The following is a 19,597-nucleotide window of genomic DNA, read 5'->3' on the forward strand; positions in this document are numbered from 1 at the left end:
TGGCTGATGGTTCAAAAGGTTGCGTTAACCCAGAAATACGACTGCCAAATCCCAGGGAGGAGACAAATCTTTTACTGGTGGTCTGAGTAAGAAGATGCCATTTAGAAAAGTCTTGCATAACTTGGAGGAAGCTAACAAAACGCTTTTTCTCCTGAATTAAAATTAGATATGACAGCTAACTGTACCTGGATTGTGGAAAAGCTAGCACCTTCTTGAAAAAGGGAAGCTAAAAACTCCAGTACTAACAAATAGGAGGATTAAAAGGGTCAATGTTCTTTTTAAGGGCCAACATTGAGATGGTTTCTATGTATTCCTGTAAATTTTCTTAGCAAAAGTTTTCTGAGAAGATAAAAGCACATGACGAACCAAGGAGGAAAAGCATGAGCTGTCTAGCTATTAATGGAATTGGAGAAACCATGCGCTTTGTTTGAGACCTTGACTATTGGGATGTTTCATCCCCAAGGGATGCAAGAGAAAGTATGGACTGGGGTCCAGTATCCATACAGGATAACAAAGATGAGACCAAAGGAAAGGGAACTACACCTGGTGAGACCAAAAGGGGTCAATGAGAATAACTGAGCTCTTCAACTGACTGGCCTTCTATAAGAATTTTGGAATTAGAGGAAGTATAAGATAGGCATAAAGGAGACCAGAGGACCAAACGTGGGCTGAAGCATCTCTTGGTGGCTCCACCTGAGGGGGGATTAAGGCAAAATATCTGCTGTACTTGTTGTTGTGGGGGATGCAGGGAGATCGCAGCAATGTTGGCCCCAGCGATGGAAAATTTTCTCCGCCACTGAATGATTGAGAGACTACTTGTGAGGCATCAGAATGGACCTGCTGAGTTTGTCTAGTACGCTGTATTTCCCCGGAATGTGCATTGCCACTAGAAAGTGGTTGAAAGAGACTGCCCATGGCCACACTCTCAAAGATTCTCAATAGAGGGTTTAAAGTAAGGTTCCCCCTTGTTTGCTGATGTACCAGCCGCAGACATATTGCTGGTCTGAACTGCAATAGTCCCCAGAGGGAAAACATCTTGAAATGCCTGCAATGCTAGCAGAACTGCTCTAATTTCTAGGATAGTGTTGTAAGAATTGGTCTCTTGGGGGGACCATGTGCCTCGGACCATTCTGCCATCGAACCCAGAGCCCGGAGCTGAACCAGGAATTTGACTACATCTACACGATGAGGAGGCAGAGAGGCAATCTGACACTGTGTTTAACTGGGCACTAATAAACTCCAGGCTCTGTACCGGTTGTAGTTTGGATTTGGAAATGCAGACTGCAATGTCTACTGTTTGACAAAGATGGAGCAAATAGTCCCTGGACTGTTCTAGAAGTCTGGTTGGGGCAGTGAGGAGCCACTCATCTAAATAAGGAAACACTCAGAATCCTAGCAGTCTTAGGTGAGCTGCTACTACTAACATATACTTGGTAACACCCTGGGGGCTGTGGTGAGACCAAAGGGCAGAGCTCTGAACTGGTAATGGCTGGCTCTCAACTGAAAGTCCAGATATCTTCAGGAATGTCTGCTCATCTTGGCATGACAGCACCATATCCAATCATCCTTGTGTAAAAAGGGCAGAATGGAGTGAACTGTGACCATTCTGAACTTTGATTACCACACAAACTGGTTCAGATTGCTTAGATCCAAAATTGGTTTCAGGTTCACTGTTTTCTTTGGCACTAAAAAGAACCCAGGGTTAATTCTGAATCATCCCTGGTTTGGCAGGACCTCCTGGATGACTCTTTTTCCAACAGCTTCTGAATCTCTTGAGCTGCAGCTTCTCTCTGACTTGTGGAACATCAGGAAACTTTCTTCTCTTGGATGGGGGAGTTTGGAAAAAAGGTATGAAATAATCAGACATTATGTACTTACCACAGCTTGGCATCTATGCTGTCTATTTTCACTTTTCCTCACTGATGGGTTATGGATCCAAAGCTTGTATCTGACTCAGCCGCATTTCTTAGACTTGGATCCGAATCTTGAGCTCTTCTCTTTACCCATAACGCTCTATACCATTCCCTACTCCTCAGAGTTTGCTGCCTTTCGTGTGTTCCAAAATCTTCTGAAGATCCTTCTAAGAATGACAAGGCCAGGGGATGGCTGGAAGGGAAGGTGAGGAAGAATGAAAATGGACAACACAGATGCCAACTTATGGTAAGTACAAAACTTCTAAATCTGATGTTGTCCTTTTCATACTTCCTCACTGATGGGTCAAAGTACCCAACTACATGTGTTCAGCTATGTGATTTTTGGCAGGCCGTCAAGAAAGGCTATGCCGGAGCACTTTCGAGACAAAGGAAGCCTTGCTTACCGAGACGATGACTAATTTGTAATGTGCAACAAAGTCGATTCTTTAACCAAGTGGCTGCAGCACAAATATCATCAACTGAAATTCTGGAGGAAAAAGCAGAGGAAGTAGCCACAGATCTTGTGGAGTGAGCTTTTGGAGGTTGAGACAATTCAAACAGTTCTGAGAATGAATCAGTGAAATGCAAATCAGCAATCCATTTGGCCAAAGTAATGTTGGAAACTGCTTGACCCAAGTGGTTAGGGAAAAAGGATACAAACAGTTGATCAGATTTCCTGTACTGTTTTGCTGTGAAGATAAAAACATAGTTGTCTGTGAATGTCAAGAAAATGTAGCATATATGCACCTCTATTGGCAAAGTTCAGGAAGAAAATTGGCAATTGCAATGACTGATTGTTAGTCTCAGTGGCTACTTTAGGTATAAAGGGAGGATTAGTTTGTAGAGATAACCTGTCTTTATGAAAAATTATATAAGGAAGCCAAGCTGACAAGGCCTGGAGTTCAGATATCCTTTTTTCTGAAGTAATACTTGCCAAAAGGATGGTTTTCCACGAAAGAAACCATGTCACAAGTGTTAGCTGGTTCAAAGGGTTTTTGAGTCAACCCCTGGAGGACCACCGTGAGGTCCCAAGGGGAGCAGGATCTTTTATAGGCAGTCTAAGAAGTAAGATTCCTTTCATAAATGCCTTACATAACCCGGAAGTTGACAGAGAGAGAGATTCGTTTGGAGGATGAAAATTGGATATTCCAGCTAACTGACATTTAATAGTAGAAAAAACTACCTCATTCTTTGAAGAGAGTATAGCTGACATAGTGGTCAATGTTTTTCTTGGAAGCCCACATGGAGAAGCTCTTTCAATTGTGCAGACCTTCTTAGTGGAAGCCTTCTGGGAAGCCAAGATAATGTCACAGACTGGGAAAGTGAGCCTGGACAGTCTACTATCACTGGAACTGGAGAAACCACAAGATCAGTTTGAGGAAGTGGAGACGGAGATGCTGGAATTCTGACGGGTGAGATAGGAGTTTCTGATTGGACTCCAGTATCCATGGAGGATACCTGACATGAGACCAGAGGAAGGGGAACCACAGATGATGAGGCCAGAAGGGGGCAAGGAGTATAACTAAGTTCTTCAGCCTGCTTGCCTTCTGTAGGAACTTCAGGACCAAAGGAAGAGGGAAGTAAGAATATAGGAGATCCAGGGGTCAATCGTGAATCAGAGCATCCCTCGTTGACCACCCCCGAAGGGAGGGATCAGAGTGAAGAATTTGCTGCACTTGTTGAGGGGAGAGGCTAAAGGTCGCAGCAAAACTGGCCCCAAAGGCTGAAAATCATGTCTGCTACTGATTGATTGAGGGACCACTCATGAGGAATCAGAATGGACCCGCTAAGTCTGCCTACCAGAGCGGTGGTTTTCCCCAACATGTGCGCTGCAATCAGAAAGTGGTCTGAAGAGATGATCCATTCCCAGACCCATATGGCTTCTCTATACAAAGGGTGGGAATGGGTGCCACCTTGTTTGTTGATGCACCCAGACTACTGACATGTCATCAGTATGGATTGCAATAGTTCCCACAGCAGAACATTGTGAAAGGCTTGCAACGTTAGAAGTACTGCTCTCATCTTGAGGACACTGATATGCGGCTTGGTCTCCATGGGGGACCATGTGCCTAGACCATCTTTCTCTTGTAATGGCCCCCACACCAAATGGGAAGCGTTTGTGGCCACTGTGGCTATGGGGGGTGTGGCCTGCCCAAAAACAGGTCATCTGTATCCACCATCAAATAGGGCATTTGCAAATTAGTGCGAGTTTGACAAGAACAGATGGAGGCTGGTAAAGAATAGACCACTGTAATGCCAAGTTACAGTGGAGGATTTACAGAAAGAATCGAGCTAGAGGAATTAGAATAATGTCAGCTGACACTGATCCAAGGGCTTGTAACACTAGTTTTGCTGGAAGGGACAGACAAGACAAGACAGTAATCCCCATACCTGATTTCTCAGAGATGTAATGTGGTAAAGAAGGCACTTGATTTGTAGTATCCAGTTGAGTTCCTACGAACTCCAGATTTCGTATGGGAGTCAGGTTCAATTTGGTCAGCTTTACTGTGATGCTTAGGGAGGTGGAGATCTGAAACAAGTAATCCCTGGCTTGTAGAAGTTGATGCCTTGTCAGGGCAACGAGGGGCCAATCGTCTAGGTGAGCTGCTATGACTATCACACATTTGGTGAACACCCGGGAAGCTATAATGAGTCCAAAGGGCAATACTCTGAATCTGGTAGTAATCGTGTCCCAGCTGAAAGCGCAGATGTCTCCTGGAGCACCTGTCTATTTTGAAGTGATAGCGCGCATCCTGGAGATCTATACAGCAGCACATCCAATCCAAGAGGCAGGATGAACTAAACCATAACCATTCGGAATTTTGACTTCTTTACATATTGATTCATATTGCTTAGATCCAGAATTAGTCTTAGGTGCCCCCTGTTTTCTTTGACACCAAAAAGAAGCAGGAGTAAGTTCTAAATCTGATCGTTCGGTTGGGACCTCTTGGATGATTCTTTTTTGTAGCAACTTTTGGACTTCTTGAGCTGCATACTCCCTCTGACTGGGGGGAAAATCAGTGAGTTTCCTCCGGGGTTCCAGAGGTGGAACAGAAAAGGGAAAGTAATAACCTCTGGATATTATGCTTCGCACCCTAGAGTTGTTTGCAAGATTTGTCCAGGAGAGTTGATAAGGCTGGTCACAAAAACAGTACCTGAAGCTCTGATTTTGCAGGCCACCTCTACCTCTAGGGCAAAGTCTGCCATTGTAACCTCTTTCTCCTCTGCCTCTGGAGGAAGTGCCCCCACATAGATCTTGAAAAAACCATTGAGATTTCCGGAACCACGTCTTCCTTCCTCTTGCTGATTTCTATAAAAGGTCCGCTGGGGGTCAGAAAACTTGATTTCTATGGCAGACAGGATCCTTCCTTCCTGTTCACTGTGGGTGAGCATGTCTTTCACTAATGGCCCAAACAAAGAGGAACCATCGAATGGTCATTAAGAAAGGATGCCTTAAAGGGTTCCGCAAAGTTGCATAACCTCATCCAGGCATGCCTATTTACAGCTATGCCTGAACCGGCTGCTTGCAAGGTCCCCTCCACTGTACAGGAGCTCAAACTCATTGAGGAATTAGCAATTTACGATACAGTAGCTTGCTGAGGAGAGACCTTTTTGAGGTCCTGCGCCGACATGGTCTCAACAAGAGAGTTTGACAGCTCCCTGAGCACGTCTCTTTGCAACTGGGTAAAATGTGCCAAATAATTTAACAACCAGTGAACGTGGCTGAGGCTTAAATGCACTTTCCAAATCTGTCCATCGCTCTGGACTCCCTGTTTGGTGGATGGACAGAGGAGCTCTGCTCAGTTAGCTCCTCTTTTGTGGCTATCACCACAACAATGGCATCAACTGGGATACCCCGTTTCAATGTGTTCTATCTGCTTGTGGAACTAGAAACTTATCTGGATATTTGGAAATGGACTTGACAGTGTCCAGTTCCTTCTAGGCAGTGGGCAACTAGGTCAATAAGCTTGTCCGCCGTGGGGGGTCACTCAAGATGTAGATGGGCCCACCCCGAAAGCCTCATACACTGACTCTTCAGAAGGAGGAGGTTTGGCAGACCAGCCACCTTTCTGTCTAAGGATTTCCAGGATGTCTCCAAAGGAGACGTCATCAGGTGGCAATTGAGGATATCCTTCTCCCTCATCAAAGTCGGTGTCTTCAGTGAGAGACCCCATCAGGGATTCTATGTGCCTCCTTTTGCATGTCTTCTTCCATAGAACCTCCAGTGCAGGGTGTTCAGGAGAGGTGTTGGAAGAAAGGGGGAATTCCTCAGGAGGAAGAACTTGGAGGCTTCCCAGGATAGGCTGCCCTAGAGCAGGAATGCTGGACTCAGTGCTCAGACTCAATGAAGGACAAAGGGTTGGATCCAAGACGTGACAGGACGGATCTCTATAGAAACCCGTCCCATCTCTCTTGGAGCACGGGGTTCTGTTCAGATTCACAGCTTCCAAAAAGAATCGGACTTGAGCTCTCCAGAGCTGAGGCGCCAAGAGAAAGGGACGGATTTGACAGCATCAGAACAGACCCCAATCCCCCCAGATCCGGCTCCGACATCTTGGATCAGAGACCCGTTCGGATCCAACAAAATCAGAGCAGGGCTGATCAGGGAAATTGTCGGAGTCTACGAAGGAGACTTCCTTGGTTCAAAAGCCGACTTTCTCAGGTATCTTGGATCCTTGGAATCTGAAACCATGGGTCAGATCAGAGAAGGAGTCTGAATGGTCCAGGCCAGAGCACTCTCATAGTAGCCTCTACAAGTCTTCCCATTTTTGCCTGTTTTTAACCAATTTATACTACACCACCAGTATCCTTTTTTCATCCAAATTCATGATTTATCTGTAATATGTGGTATGACTGTGCTTTCTTCATTCGATATTCATGCTCACTTGTTTTACATATTCTCTCTCTCTCTCTAATTTTGATCTTCTGCCATACTGCCCTGAAGCATGTGCAAATTGCTTGTCCCCTAACTTTCCCTGAGACTCTTAAAACCAAACATTTTCATAATATTTTTAATGCTTTATCTTCCAACACAATTTTTACCACCCTTGGTCCCCTACTTGCATACTCCCAAAACATAATTAAATTCCAATCTCCTGCTAGTATTCCACTTCCCCTGGAGAAATTCTATTGCTTTCATTATTATATCTTTCAATTTCAACATTTTCATTTTGGATGTGATGTAAAGATTTCCAAACATTACTCGATGACTCTTCCAGTCACCCCTCACCAAAACTTATCAACCCTGTTTGCCTAACCGCATTTCATCAGTATGTAAGGATGCCCCCCCCCCACTTCTCTTCTTATTATTCCTCTCCTTTTCCAAGAGAGCACATTTGCATAGCGTCCCTCCTTAAAGCCTTTATTGGATATTTTTTCATGCTCACTCTCATTCAAGCACATTTCCTGAAGCATTATTATTTCTACATCACATTCTGTTATATACTCCAGGACCTGTTGCCGCTTGTTGTTATCCATAAGATATTCATGTTTCAGGTTAATATCCATAAAACCTCTATTAATGCCAATCCCTTTAAACCTTGTTTGGTCTGCTTCCCTTTCTGTGTTAAATTTTGCATAGATTGCATTATGTTCCATTTCCTTTGCTTTGGTAACTTTAAACAAATATAAACTGCTTCCCTTTTGACTGAATTACAAACTATAGGCAAATATACTCCTGCATATTAAACCATGCATCTTCCTTCTAATTAATGAGCAATCAATGTTTTATGGTACCCTAGCTCTCTGTCCTTAAGTTGTCTACTTCTACCCCCCACCCTTGCCATCAATATTTCCTCTTATTCTTTTCCTGCCTCCTCTGCAACTTGTATCTATTTCTTCTTTCCCTAGCTAGCCCGGCTAGCTCAGTCAGTACAGCATGAGACTCAATCTCAGGGTCATGGGTTCGAGCCCCACTTTGAAGAGTCTCTTTGTGTGAATTTCCCATAATGGTAAAGGTCTTCACCTTATAGACACAAGGTTCGATACTAACTGCAGATTACTAGCAAGGCTTAAAATAGTCCTTCAGACCAGTTAGCCTAGTATTCACCTATAAACCTATACATCAATTAGTAGCACGCCAAATTGTCTTATCTACCTGATACTATCCTACTGGATGGACCTGACTGTATCCAGTTTAATGTCTCTACTCCTACCAACACTGTAATTCAGTTTATGCCTAAATTCCTTGTGATCCATTCAAACTCCAATTCAAATTCAGTTCTTGCCTCCTGCATACTTGGCTGCACCCTATCATTCATTCTTTTTTATGGCATCTCTTCTTTCAAATCTCTCTATTCACTTTCCTATGCATTAATACTCCCATCCAGATTCAATCCTCACCTCCATTCACTCAGTTGCATCCCATCATTTCTTTTTCCTGCCATCTCTTTTTTCAAACCTCCCTACTCACTTTTCTATCTCTTTTTAAAAGTATTTTTTTCTATTTTTGTTATGCCTTTTGCCTGGCTGTTTTACTTGTAGCCTTGCTACTCCACCTGTGTTTTTAAGCATTTACTCTTTCTCCTTTCTGGTTCCAATTCAGTTCCTCAAAATGACAAATGATAGAATGTGCCTGCCATCGCACTATTAAGCTCACTATTTTCCCCCTGGCACCCATGTGCAACTTCACTCTACCTTTATTCTCCTTTATATGTTGTTCCTGCTCCCCACCCAATCATCTTTCATGATACACTATTTTTTCATATAACACAATGACGATAATACAATGACACCATTCCTTAAACTGTCACCACTTCTCTGTCTGTTTTAATAACTCGTGTTGCATCCTATCTGCCTCTTCCTCAGCCCCTACCTCTAACGTTGCAGCAATCTATTTCCTGCTCAGTCTCCCAATAGCATTTACTACACTGCTACTTTTACGTTTCTTTTTGTTGGTTAAATCTGGCCTGGCTGTTTTACTTGTAGCCTTGCTACTCAACCAGTGTTTTTATGCATTTACTCTTTCTCCCTTCTGGTTCCAATTCAGTTCCTCAAAATGACAAACAATGATAGAATGAGCCTGCCATCGCACTATTAAGCTCACTATTTCCCCCTGGCACCCATCTGCAACTTCACTTTACCTTTATTCTCCTTTATATGTTGTTCCTGCTCCCCACCCAATCATCTTTCATGATACACTATTTTTTCATATAATACAATGACACCCCTCCTTAAAATGCCACCACTTCTCTGTTTTAACTCGTGTTGCATCCTATCTGCCTCTTCCTCAGCCCCTACTTCTAATGTTGCAGCAATCTATTTCCTGCTCAGTCTCCCAATAGCATTTACTACACTGCTACTTTTATGTTTCTTTTTGTTGGTTAAATCTGCCCTGGTTCTACTTCTCCGACACCACTCTGACCTCCATTATAGTTTCAGTACAACATATTGCTGTTTCTTGTATTCTTTTGATGGTCAACCCTTCCAACCAATCAACATGTCTATCTATGCATCCCAACCTTCTTTGGGCTGTACACTAGCTGATCTTTCTCCTTCTCATGTTTCACATCCAGGTGCAATTTTCTTCCTTTCACCACAGGACATTCCATTCAATTTATAATTACTATATCCTTCTTTGTGCCATTAATCTCCTACCACTTACTTAATTTAAATCTAAAGACTACGCTTACTATGGGCTGCCTTGTTGCACTCCTCCTTGTTATAAAGCATCCAATGCTTCCCCCACCCAATCCCTTGGAACCTTATAAAAGAGAATATACTTATATGGATCAAATGCTGTTTTAGCCCCCACCTTATGTTTAGAGCAAATTATCTGTCTCAGTTTAACCTCTTTAATCAATCTTAGCTCTCAGCAGATCACCTCTGCACATACTCTGTAATATAACATATGTGATTTTTTTCTTTGTCCACATCCATCACTTATCAGTCATTCCTCTTCCTCACTGCTGTCCTTCTTCCTGATAAATTACATTTTTTTATTGATCAGTTATTACTTGATTAGTGCTCATCAGACTGCTTTTCAGCAAAAGCTAAGGGAAAGGTTTTATCGGCCATCTCTATTTCGTCCCACACTTAATGTTGATTTTTTTTACACCGTTCCTTTGAACCATTCCTGTCTGGCTGCAATGTTGTTTAAGTTGCTGGTATCATTCAGTCTCTGCAAAAATCAAAAATAGACGGATCACACCAAGAACAGGCTCGAGTATAATTCCTTATTACAGGTAAGAGCTTTCGCAGAAATACTGCTTCATCAGACCATAAAGACACACTAAAAACTATACCTTAAATAAAAAAAAACAAATTAAAACATTCTACATTACCATTGGTAGATGCAAAAAAAAAAAAAAAAACAATCAGCCATGTGATAATTGATGCTCCCTGAGAATAGGTTCATAGGTTGGTACTAGGCTATCGGCTCTATGGCCTTCTACAAGCCTAGCCATAACAATTCTCTGGCTATTTCTTCCCATAATATTTACCTCCCTGGATCCCTGTCTAGCAGGGTGACTGACGTGATCCCCGGGGTGAATTTCCTATCTCCCATCCAATCGTCAAGGTTCCTTTTGAAGAGGGCCAAAGAGGCGCTTTGGTTGACATGTATGGGCAGTCTATTCCAAAGTCTGGGGAGTCTCTGTGTCAGGAACCTATCCCTCCAGCATGTTCTGTTCATTGTGATGACAAGGTCTAGAACCCTGGAGCATGTGGCTCCGAGGGACTTGGACTTCTTTAAGTGTAGCATGTCCAACAGCTCTGTGTTTGACATGGCCTTGTATGTTAAGCAGAGATCGCCTCTGAGTAAACGATATGCGACAGTATAGCAGGAGTTGTTTTTAGACAGTCATAGGACATCTGCTTTAGGCCTGTGATTCTTTTAGTGAGGTATTTCTGCGACCTTTCCAGTTGTTGCAGATGTCTTGAGAGGTACATACCAAATGGGGTGTTGTATTTTACAATGGTTCTAATGAGGGATGAGTACAGTGGGACAATAACCTTCTTTTTTCTGGATGAAAAGCCCTTAGTGATGAGGTGTGCCACATAGAAGGATTTCCTGACTGTTGTGGCGATGTGGTTATCGAAGGTGAAACCACTATCCACCTATGTCCCTATGTTATCTGCAAAGTTTGTTACCCAGAGTCCCTTAGTGTTGGCCTGTACTTCAGAGAAGTAGATGCCAAACAAGAGCGGCCCCAGGACTGAACCCTGAGGTATTCCACTTGTCACTTGTCTGGAACTGGATTTGGAGTCGGCTTCTTTTACATTGTGGATTCTGTCAGTAAGGCAGTTGGGCAACCCTTCGGGTGATGTAGGGATTAATGCCCAGCTTAGTAAGTTTATCTACGATTCCAGAGTGGGTGATGGTGTCGAAGGCCTTGGCAAGGTCCAGATAGGCTGTGTGGACCACCTTACCCTCGTCCACAGCTCAGGAGACTAATTCGAAGAAGTCAATCGGGTTCACGAGATAAGATTGGCCCTTCACAAACCCAAACTGGGTGGGGTCCAGTGTTTGAAGGTTGCCAATGTCTTTGTTTATAAGTTCCATGATAATACATTCCATGGCCTTACAGATCAGGCTCGTCAGACTGATGGGGCATTAGTTTCCAGGATCCATAGGTTTTAAAGGGACAGTGATATTAAGACCAGGTGCTCCATGCAGTCTTTCTATGTACAGTATATCACCTTGATGTTCCAAAATCAGCTCTCGTAGGTGCCTAATAGTTTTCCCAACATAAAAATGAGAGCAATCTTGACATAATCACAGCTGAACTTCTACAGTCTGCATAAAATCGAGGTTCAAACTTAAGTCCAGTTACTGGACGAATAAATGTTTCTGCTCACTTATGCAGACTGTAAAAGTTCAGCTGTGACTCTAATGCTTTAGCTAAACATGTGGTTATTTTTACAGGTCATGATAAATTTTCTTTCTTGGTCATGTAAGTTATTCATAATAATGTTAGAGGTGGTGATCTTAATAGAATAGAGTAGGCTGAAACTAAATGGATTATTGCCTTGCAGGTGCACAGAGCACCTGGTCTTGATATCACTGTCCCTTTAAAATCTATTCTCAGGGAGCATCAGTTATCACATGGCTGACTGTTTTATATCTACCAATGATAATATAGAATGTTTTAATGTTTTTTTATTTAAAGCATAGTTTTTAATGTGTCTTTATGGTCTGATGAAGCTGTTCCGCGAAAACACTTACCTGTAATAAAAAATTATACTCGAGCCTGTTCTTGGTGTGGTCTGGCTATTTTTGATTTTGGTGATTCTGTTTTTGTGCCTGATCCACCCTTTGACCACTGAGGATCGCTATTTTGTACTACTACCTTTCACAGTCTCTGCCAGGGCTGTATCTGGTTCAAGAAATGATTTCTCTCCAACTGGGAAGAACACCTTTTGCACCCAATGGATATAAAAGTCTGAATCTCAGGTTTATGTTTCTACACAGTCTTGTGTGTGTCATGAACCTAGTCTACTTCTGTCTGTTTTACAATGAGGAATCTTAATCAGCAAACAATTTTTTCTGCTACCATCAATATTTTCTCTTTATTTCACTGCCTGCTCAACAGATGCTCTTTTTGCTGATATGTTTACACCTTCGGAAAAACTGGGACTCTGGCAATAAACCAACAATGCAACAGGCAAAAAGAATCTGTGCACACTGTCTGACAACATCGTCTCCTGGGATATGTCCATCCATTTGCTCAACTGTACCAGTAATACAGTCATTGTCTTCCATCTCTTTTTGCTTTTCCCTTGATCTTCATTTTCCAATCACTTCTCCTTAGAGTCATACTGGGCAGCCTCAAGCTCTGCCAGCCTCATAGTCTACCCCTTCTTTACCACTTCTACATTGTCAGATTGACTGGGTCGACATTTTCAAATTTGCCTAACCTATTATCAGTCTTTTTTTCTGTATTCTAGCAGTATGTCACATTTTCCTAACATCATTGTAAGCTTTGTCTAGTTTCTCCTGTATGCTACCCATATCAGTTATTTCTTTCTGCAAAAGCTCGTTTTGCTTTCTTGGGACTTGCTCCACACTGAATTTTCACCCTAACATTAAGTGCCTTCTTTTTTCCCCTTTTACATCTAAATCCATTTTCTTTTTTATTTACTTATTTAACATTTGTTTACCAGGAAAGTCTGATTGGGACAGAGCCCATTTTCAGCAGAGGCCCGGGGAGAAACACTCCAGATGCATGTCTTTGGAATGTGGGAGTAAACAGGAGTCCCTGGAGGAAATCCACACAAACCCAAGTAGGACATGCAGACTCTGCACAGAAGGCAGCCTAGCTGAGAATCGAACTAGAGAACCTCTTGCTGTGAGGGGACAATGCTAACTTAACTGCTGCACCACTATTATTTCCTTTAGTCAGTTAGGCTGCACCAATCTATTTTTACCACAACTTAAGCACTACGCCAGACACAGTACTTAATTTTACAGTTATTCTAACCCATGGAGGAGAGTGAGAGACTACGGCATTTAGTTGGCAGCACACCAAAGTCCATTGCACTTGTAGTATGGTAGGTAGACATGCTGCAAACTTTGAACCCATTTGTGGAAAGCAGCCACGAATTATGACTTGTGCAAAGTAATGTCCTGTCCCAACAAATGTCCATACACTAATGAACAAACAAAAATCAAACTGTGCGCAAAATCAGAATTTGCAATTCTAAGATAGGATCGTCCCTGGGTATTACAGAGATAACTTTTTGACATCCTAATGCAGATCATTTGGAAAGCTGCTTATCTGAATATCAGAGTGGAATAATTCAGTAGTAACAATTCCTTCACTATAGTCACAAAGAGCAAGAAAAAAGAGAAAACTGCTTGCTGAATGCTAGAAGTAAGAATCCATGTTTTTAAAGATGACTAGAGTCCGCAAATGTATATGTATGTCATGTCTGCGTGATTAGTGGTTCAGTACAAGTATGTTTTTAATACTGATATGTATATGCTGAAACATGTTAAGGTAGTATACAAATGTTGTGGCTGTGTCTGTGGCAGTGCAAATTCTGTGAATATGAAGTAAACAAAGTGACTGATGTGTGCTGTACGTTCAGCAAACTCAGTGCGCATGTCCTTTTTTCTTAGGCAACAGCAAGCTCAGAGTTGCAATACACAAGTTACAGGGTGAGAGCACAAACCCTGTGTAAGAGTTGCGAGGAAAGCACATGTGAGTATGTAAGTAGTGAGATGTACTCAATGGATTCATTTGATTGGGGGGGTGCATGTAATGGAATATTTTGTTTATAAGCACTGATCCAATTGAAAATGGATAACTAACCATGGCTGTTCAAACATTCTGCTTTACTCATCCTGATTTATTAAGCTTAACAGCTTAAACATACTGCTTGCATACTGCAAACGCAAACTTACTTGATGACTAAAGAGTCTACTGTTGGATAGGAATGCTTCGCGAAACACTTTTATAATTAAGTTTAATTCTCGCAGATACTGCCTCTCTTCCGCAATTGCGGCTCTCACCAGATCATGGTAATGGAGTTCACCTGAAGAAGAAGGCTCATCATCATCAGTCACCAAACCAAAATCTTCATCCTGGTCAAACATATCCATGAGAACCTGCAGAAAGCAAAAACACAAACTGTTTAAAAAAACCCTCACTTTTTTCAGTAAGGATGCCATCCTTGCTACTAATAACATGGACTATGAACTGCAGCCATGAGATCCTGTGCAAAATAGTTGAGATTAAATTCTTATGTTTGCACAGACAGATCACATCACTTACATGTTTGTATGCTATGCACTGGCTGTAACTTCCAACAGCTGACATCTGTGCACATTATTTCTGCTTTTCTTGCAGAGTTAAGAAAAATATTTTTGGATACAAAACAGTGTTTTAACACAGATACCAGTGTGACATGATTTACGAGATTAGTACAGCATAATTTACTTTCAAGATGCATACTATATATATTTAAAATTGTTCAGTTCTAAAACCTACATAGCCTGACACCATTTTACAACAATTCTACAGACAGGGTGCATAAAAAGGTTAGTATCTCTAGTACTGAGGTCACAAATCTGCCATTTTCCTGCATACGTGTTTATTGAGATACTAAGCATCCTCAGAAAGAAAAAAACAATCCCAATATGAGACAACATTGTCAGTGAGTTTCAAAAATTTAACAAAGGCACATTAATCAACAATGATTTCATACCTAGCAGAAATTAACTCTTTTCAGAAAACAACATCCAAAACTAAACTAATACCCGTAACTGTCTTTTATATGGCTGCTTATCATCAGTTTAAATCAAACCGCTATAAGTTTAGTTCAAAGGTTCAAGGCTATGAGTTGCTTTACCCCATACTCACTGGTTTTGATTGCCTTACTCGAGAGTTACAAAGTGTACAAATGGGGTGTAGATCACTTACACACAGAGTGTTCCAGCTCTCCATTGAACAATGGTTAGGAAATGAAGCATAAATTTGTCATTGGTTATTTAGTTATTCTTTGATTACCAAGTAGTTGGGCTGGTCAGAGGACCCTTTTTACCAAGACCAAGATGCATAGTGACAAACTTAAAATGCTAAAGAAACAAATCAAATGCAATGACAGCAATCAGGATCACACTTGAGAATAATGTACTGACTGTTACATTCCATAACAGCGGAGAACCAGTTTCACACAAGATGAAGCTGGACATACAGCAAAGCAATTTTCCATTTAGTGAAATTCAGAGATAAGTAAAAATCTTAAATCATGCTGAACTCTCTGCTGCTACGGATTCTGAATGTGTTTTAACATTCCTGTCTGGATACATGCTCTGTAAAGCAGAATCCTGTTTTTTGAAAATTTACACAAAGAACTAGTGTCTGATGAAGTAGCCAAGAACAGAAATGTCTGCCATTCATTTTCTACAAGTTTTACAATTTTCATTATGATGACTCTACAAAGGCAGAAGTATTAGAAAGTCAGGCTGACTTACAGCCACATAAGTATCACCTACAGGCCAAACGTAAAAGAGACTTAGCAAATCCAGTTCACAAAATGTCCTTGACAACATGCAAATCTTGAGCTGTGAGGGGATGGTTCTCCCACCCATGCAGCACAAGACCACTCCTAGAAACACACATACTATATAAAGTTCACTTTAATTTCGTAGAGCTTTAGGGGAGGTTATATTTACCTAGGGAGGTTGCTTTGAAACCTAAACAACAAAATGAATTAATTGAACTACATTTATAACATTCAAAGCCACCACTGGAAAAGAATCTCTGGATGTCAGCAGAGCAAAACATCTCAATATTTAGTCTATATTTTCTTTTTATCTGTTATGTATCAGAGGTGCATTTCTTCTCAGGATCCCAACTAAAACAGGTTCTGAACAGCTGGAATATCTATACTAACAAAATGCATAAATAAATAGTAACACTCTATCCTGTGCACATGGTTTTATGCAGATGTAGTCTACAGCATTGGTGATAACTTAATTCATCTTAGTAGTTGCACGAAAAACATTTTCTGCAGCTCTACCCTCCATGGTAAGCATGTCGGAATAAAATCTGTTGCAGGTCCTAAAAATAAACTTGCAACTAGGCTATAGTGGATAAACAGCTAAGGGCCTTAACGGTCAGGAAATGAACACAAAATATTTTTCCCACATTTGCTCAAGAAATGGAGTCCTTTTCAGTAGAAAAGAAGTCAGCAACGGCAACTGTGTGTTGACAAAGAATAAAAGAAAAAAATTTGTGGGGAAAGCCACACCCCATATCTTCCATGCAAAGGGCTCAATTCCATTCAACCAGAGCCATAGTTTGGTCATCAGGCACCTTGGATAGTCAACAGAGCTGTGACCCCCTTACCTAAAACTGAAGACCACCAAATAAATAAATACATAAATATAAATTAGTAAGTAAAACATAAAAACAAATACCTGCTCCTTAATGTACCAAAAATGGATGCGGAAATGAAAAGCAAGATCTAGCTAGAGGCCTTGACTACTTTTCCTCTAATTTAGTTTTCTAATAACTCATTAAGTGTTGGCTTTCACATAATGTAATCTATAGACTAACTTTGCTTCTCTATCCCATAAACAGAGCGACCCTAGTGGGCTTTCAGATGGTAAAAAAAACAGGTGCATCCCTTCAACTTCATCCCTTTACAACTTTTATTCTGCAAATAGAGGTCTTATTAGTATCACTTCCACAATAACTGCTGTTCAAAGACAGCCTTACTTCAATGAAACAACTAAAAACTGTATATATATATATATATATATATATATATATATATATATATATATATATGTGTGTTTATATTTAGTATTTAAGGATTTAGTATTTAAGGACACATGCAACCAATACAGAAAAACAGAGGGACCACTCTACTTAATTGTTCTATAGGTTTAAACAGTTCAAGCTGTTTGCTTCACACAGGCATTAACAGCAGAAACTAAAAAGTATGAAGTGAACTTCAACAGGGGGAAATCCAAAAAAAAGGTAAAGCAAGGACTCTGCCGAAGAAAGAAAACTCCACTGTTGCAAGGGTAGAGCTGTGGTGGTGTTTATTTAGTGTCATGGCTGTAAGGAACAGGAATGGAATCCCCAGGACCACACAAACAGCTACACGATGAAGGAAGTTGCAAGTCTCTGCCGTGTTAAGGATGAATTACCACATCTGGCAGTTTAGAGTAGAGGAATAACTAACTTCTTCAAGTTTGATTCCCTCAGCCCACATTTGCCTGCTATACGACTCACCACTGAAAACGAACCTCAATCCAGCTGACAACTTGGTTAATAAAGCATAAAAATAAATAAATAAATACATGTATTCTGTGATAGAAAGTACAGTTACACAAGTCCTATTTATCTGTAAGAGAAGAGGTTCAAATTCTTCACTGCCTCAGTAACATTTTTAGTGATCTACTTTCAAAAGCTCAGACTTCTCTCTTCCTGTGACAGTTTGGTTTAAGCATATTTAAAGAGGGAAAACTTCTGCTACCTCAGAAAGTGAGTGCTCAGGTTTTTCTGCTTCTACAAAAAGAGGAAAATACTTGAAGCCAGAATCATCTATCAATAGTAAATTCCCACTGTCATATAAAAACCAAATCCAACAACAACCAACTTAAAAGATGTTGAACCCCACCTCAGCTATGCACAATTCGGGGGATGGTGGGACAATGGGGGCCCTGAGGGAGTGTGGAATTCTAACATCTTCTGCTACAGGTAAGCAGGGCTTATACAATTTTACTATGTTCATCATTCCCACTGCCTCAGTGGCACTTTGGGTAGATTCCCAAAGATATGTACCATGGCAGGAGTAACAGAAAACAATAACAGAGGACGTTTGCTTACAGACAGGTTGACCTTTCTTAGCCCCCCATACAGGAGACAAATAAATGTTCAGCATTCCTAAAGGGCTTTGTTCTGTCAAGGCAGTACCTGATTTGCCTGTACAAATCCAAAGTAGAATCTTTTCTGCATTGTTTTTTGAATCAGGATAGAATACCAGGAGATTGCTGGCTTGATTCAAGACAAATTCAGAAACAACTTTAAGCATGAATGATGGATTAGTGTGCAACACAACCCTGTACTTGTTAAAAATAATACAGGGTTGTTCCACCATGAGAGCTTGCAGCTCAGAGACTTGGCTTGCAGATGTCACAGCAATGAGTAAGACTGTCTTCCAAATAATAAACTATAAATCAGCATTAGAGGTTGGTTCAAAAGGAGGCATGGTCAATTTTCCAAGAACAAAGTGAGATTTCAGAGAAGAAGAGTTTGCTTTTTAGGGGATTTCACGCACAACACTCCTTTCATAAGTGGTGTGACCACAAACAGAAGCAAAAAAGGAGGATCCATAGGCAGACGAGCTGAAGTGGCTGCAAGATGCACTTTGATAGAATCATATAATAAACCATTTCTAAAGTAGCTCACTCAAATATTTCAAAACCCAAGGGGGTCAAAACCCATTTAGGATCTCTGCTATTGGCAAGATACTACCTAGAAAACCTCTTCCACTTGTAAATAAGATGTTCCTGTTGCAGGTTTTCTTGCCTCCTTAAATACCTGCTGCACTTCCTCATGGAACAAGTTCCTAAAGTAGAATCATCCAAGCTGTCACTTGCAATTGTTCCAAACTGGGGTGTATTATCTGTCCCTAAAGCTGCGAGTGAGCAGATCCAGTGTGCTGTGAGGATGGTTATGGCAATTGTCCTTGGTTAATTCCATTAAAAGGGAGAACCAACTTTACCTGGGCCAAAAGGGGGTTCCCACAATGTTCGTTGGTAATTCTTTCTGAATGTTTAGAAATACTATCAGAATTATTAGAAACTATGGAAATGCACGCAGGAACATTCACAACCATGGAAATGGAGTGTCTGTTTTCCAAGCATGGTTACAAGGATGTCTTAAACAATTTTTTTCAGTTGTCTGTTTTGAAAGGAGGCAAATAGATCTGCTTGAGGTTTTTCCCACATCTGGATCAAGTCCTGGAAGACCTCTACATGAAGCTTCCACTCGTGAGGTCTGTCCAGAATCTGCTTAGTCAGTCTGCCCTGTGTTTTGCACTGATGGAATGTATGAGGCCTGAAGAGTCAGAGAATGCTTTACTGCCAGTTCCCTCGCCATCACTGCCAACTGGCAAAGAGGGTATGATCTTGTACCCTCTTGCTTGTTCAAGTACCTCATCACAGTAGGGTTGTCTGTGACCACTACAAGAGGACCCGGAGTCCATAAGTGGTGAAGAACTTT

At 41.3% G+C, this 19,597-nt stretch overlaps 1 protein-coding gene across 1 annotated transcript in view; it reads right to left on the reverse strand.

Annotated features, from left to right (window-relative positions):
• Positions 1-19,597, reverse strand: part of SOS2 (SOS Ras/Rho guanine nucleotide exchange factor 2) — a 2,018,564-nt gene that overhangs the window by 1,402,518 nt on the left and 596,449 nt on the right. The window contains exon 5 of the mRNA XM_044074288.1: positions 14,260-14,463. Within this exon, the coding sequence (XP_043930223.1) occupies positions 14,260-14,463 (204 nt within the window). The remainder of the gene's footprint in view (positions 1-14,259; positions 14,464-19,597) is intronic.

This window comes from Protopterus annectens, chromosome 6.part0, assembly GCF_019279795.1.
Source record: "Protopterus annectens isolate FY-2018-M chromosome 6.part0, PAN1.0, whole genome shotgun sequence".
Lineage (NCBI taxonomy): Eukaryota > Metazoa > Chordata > Ceratodontiformes > Protopteridae > Protopterus > Protopterus annectens.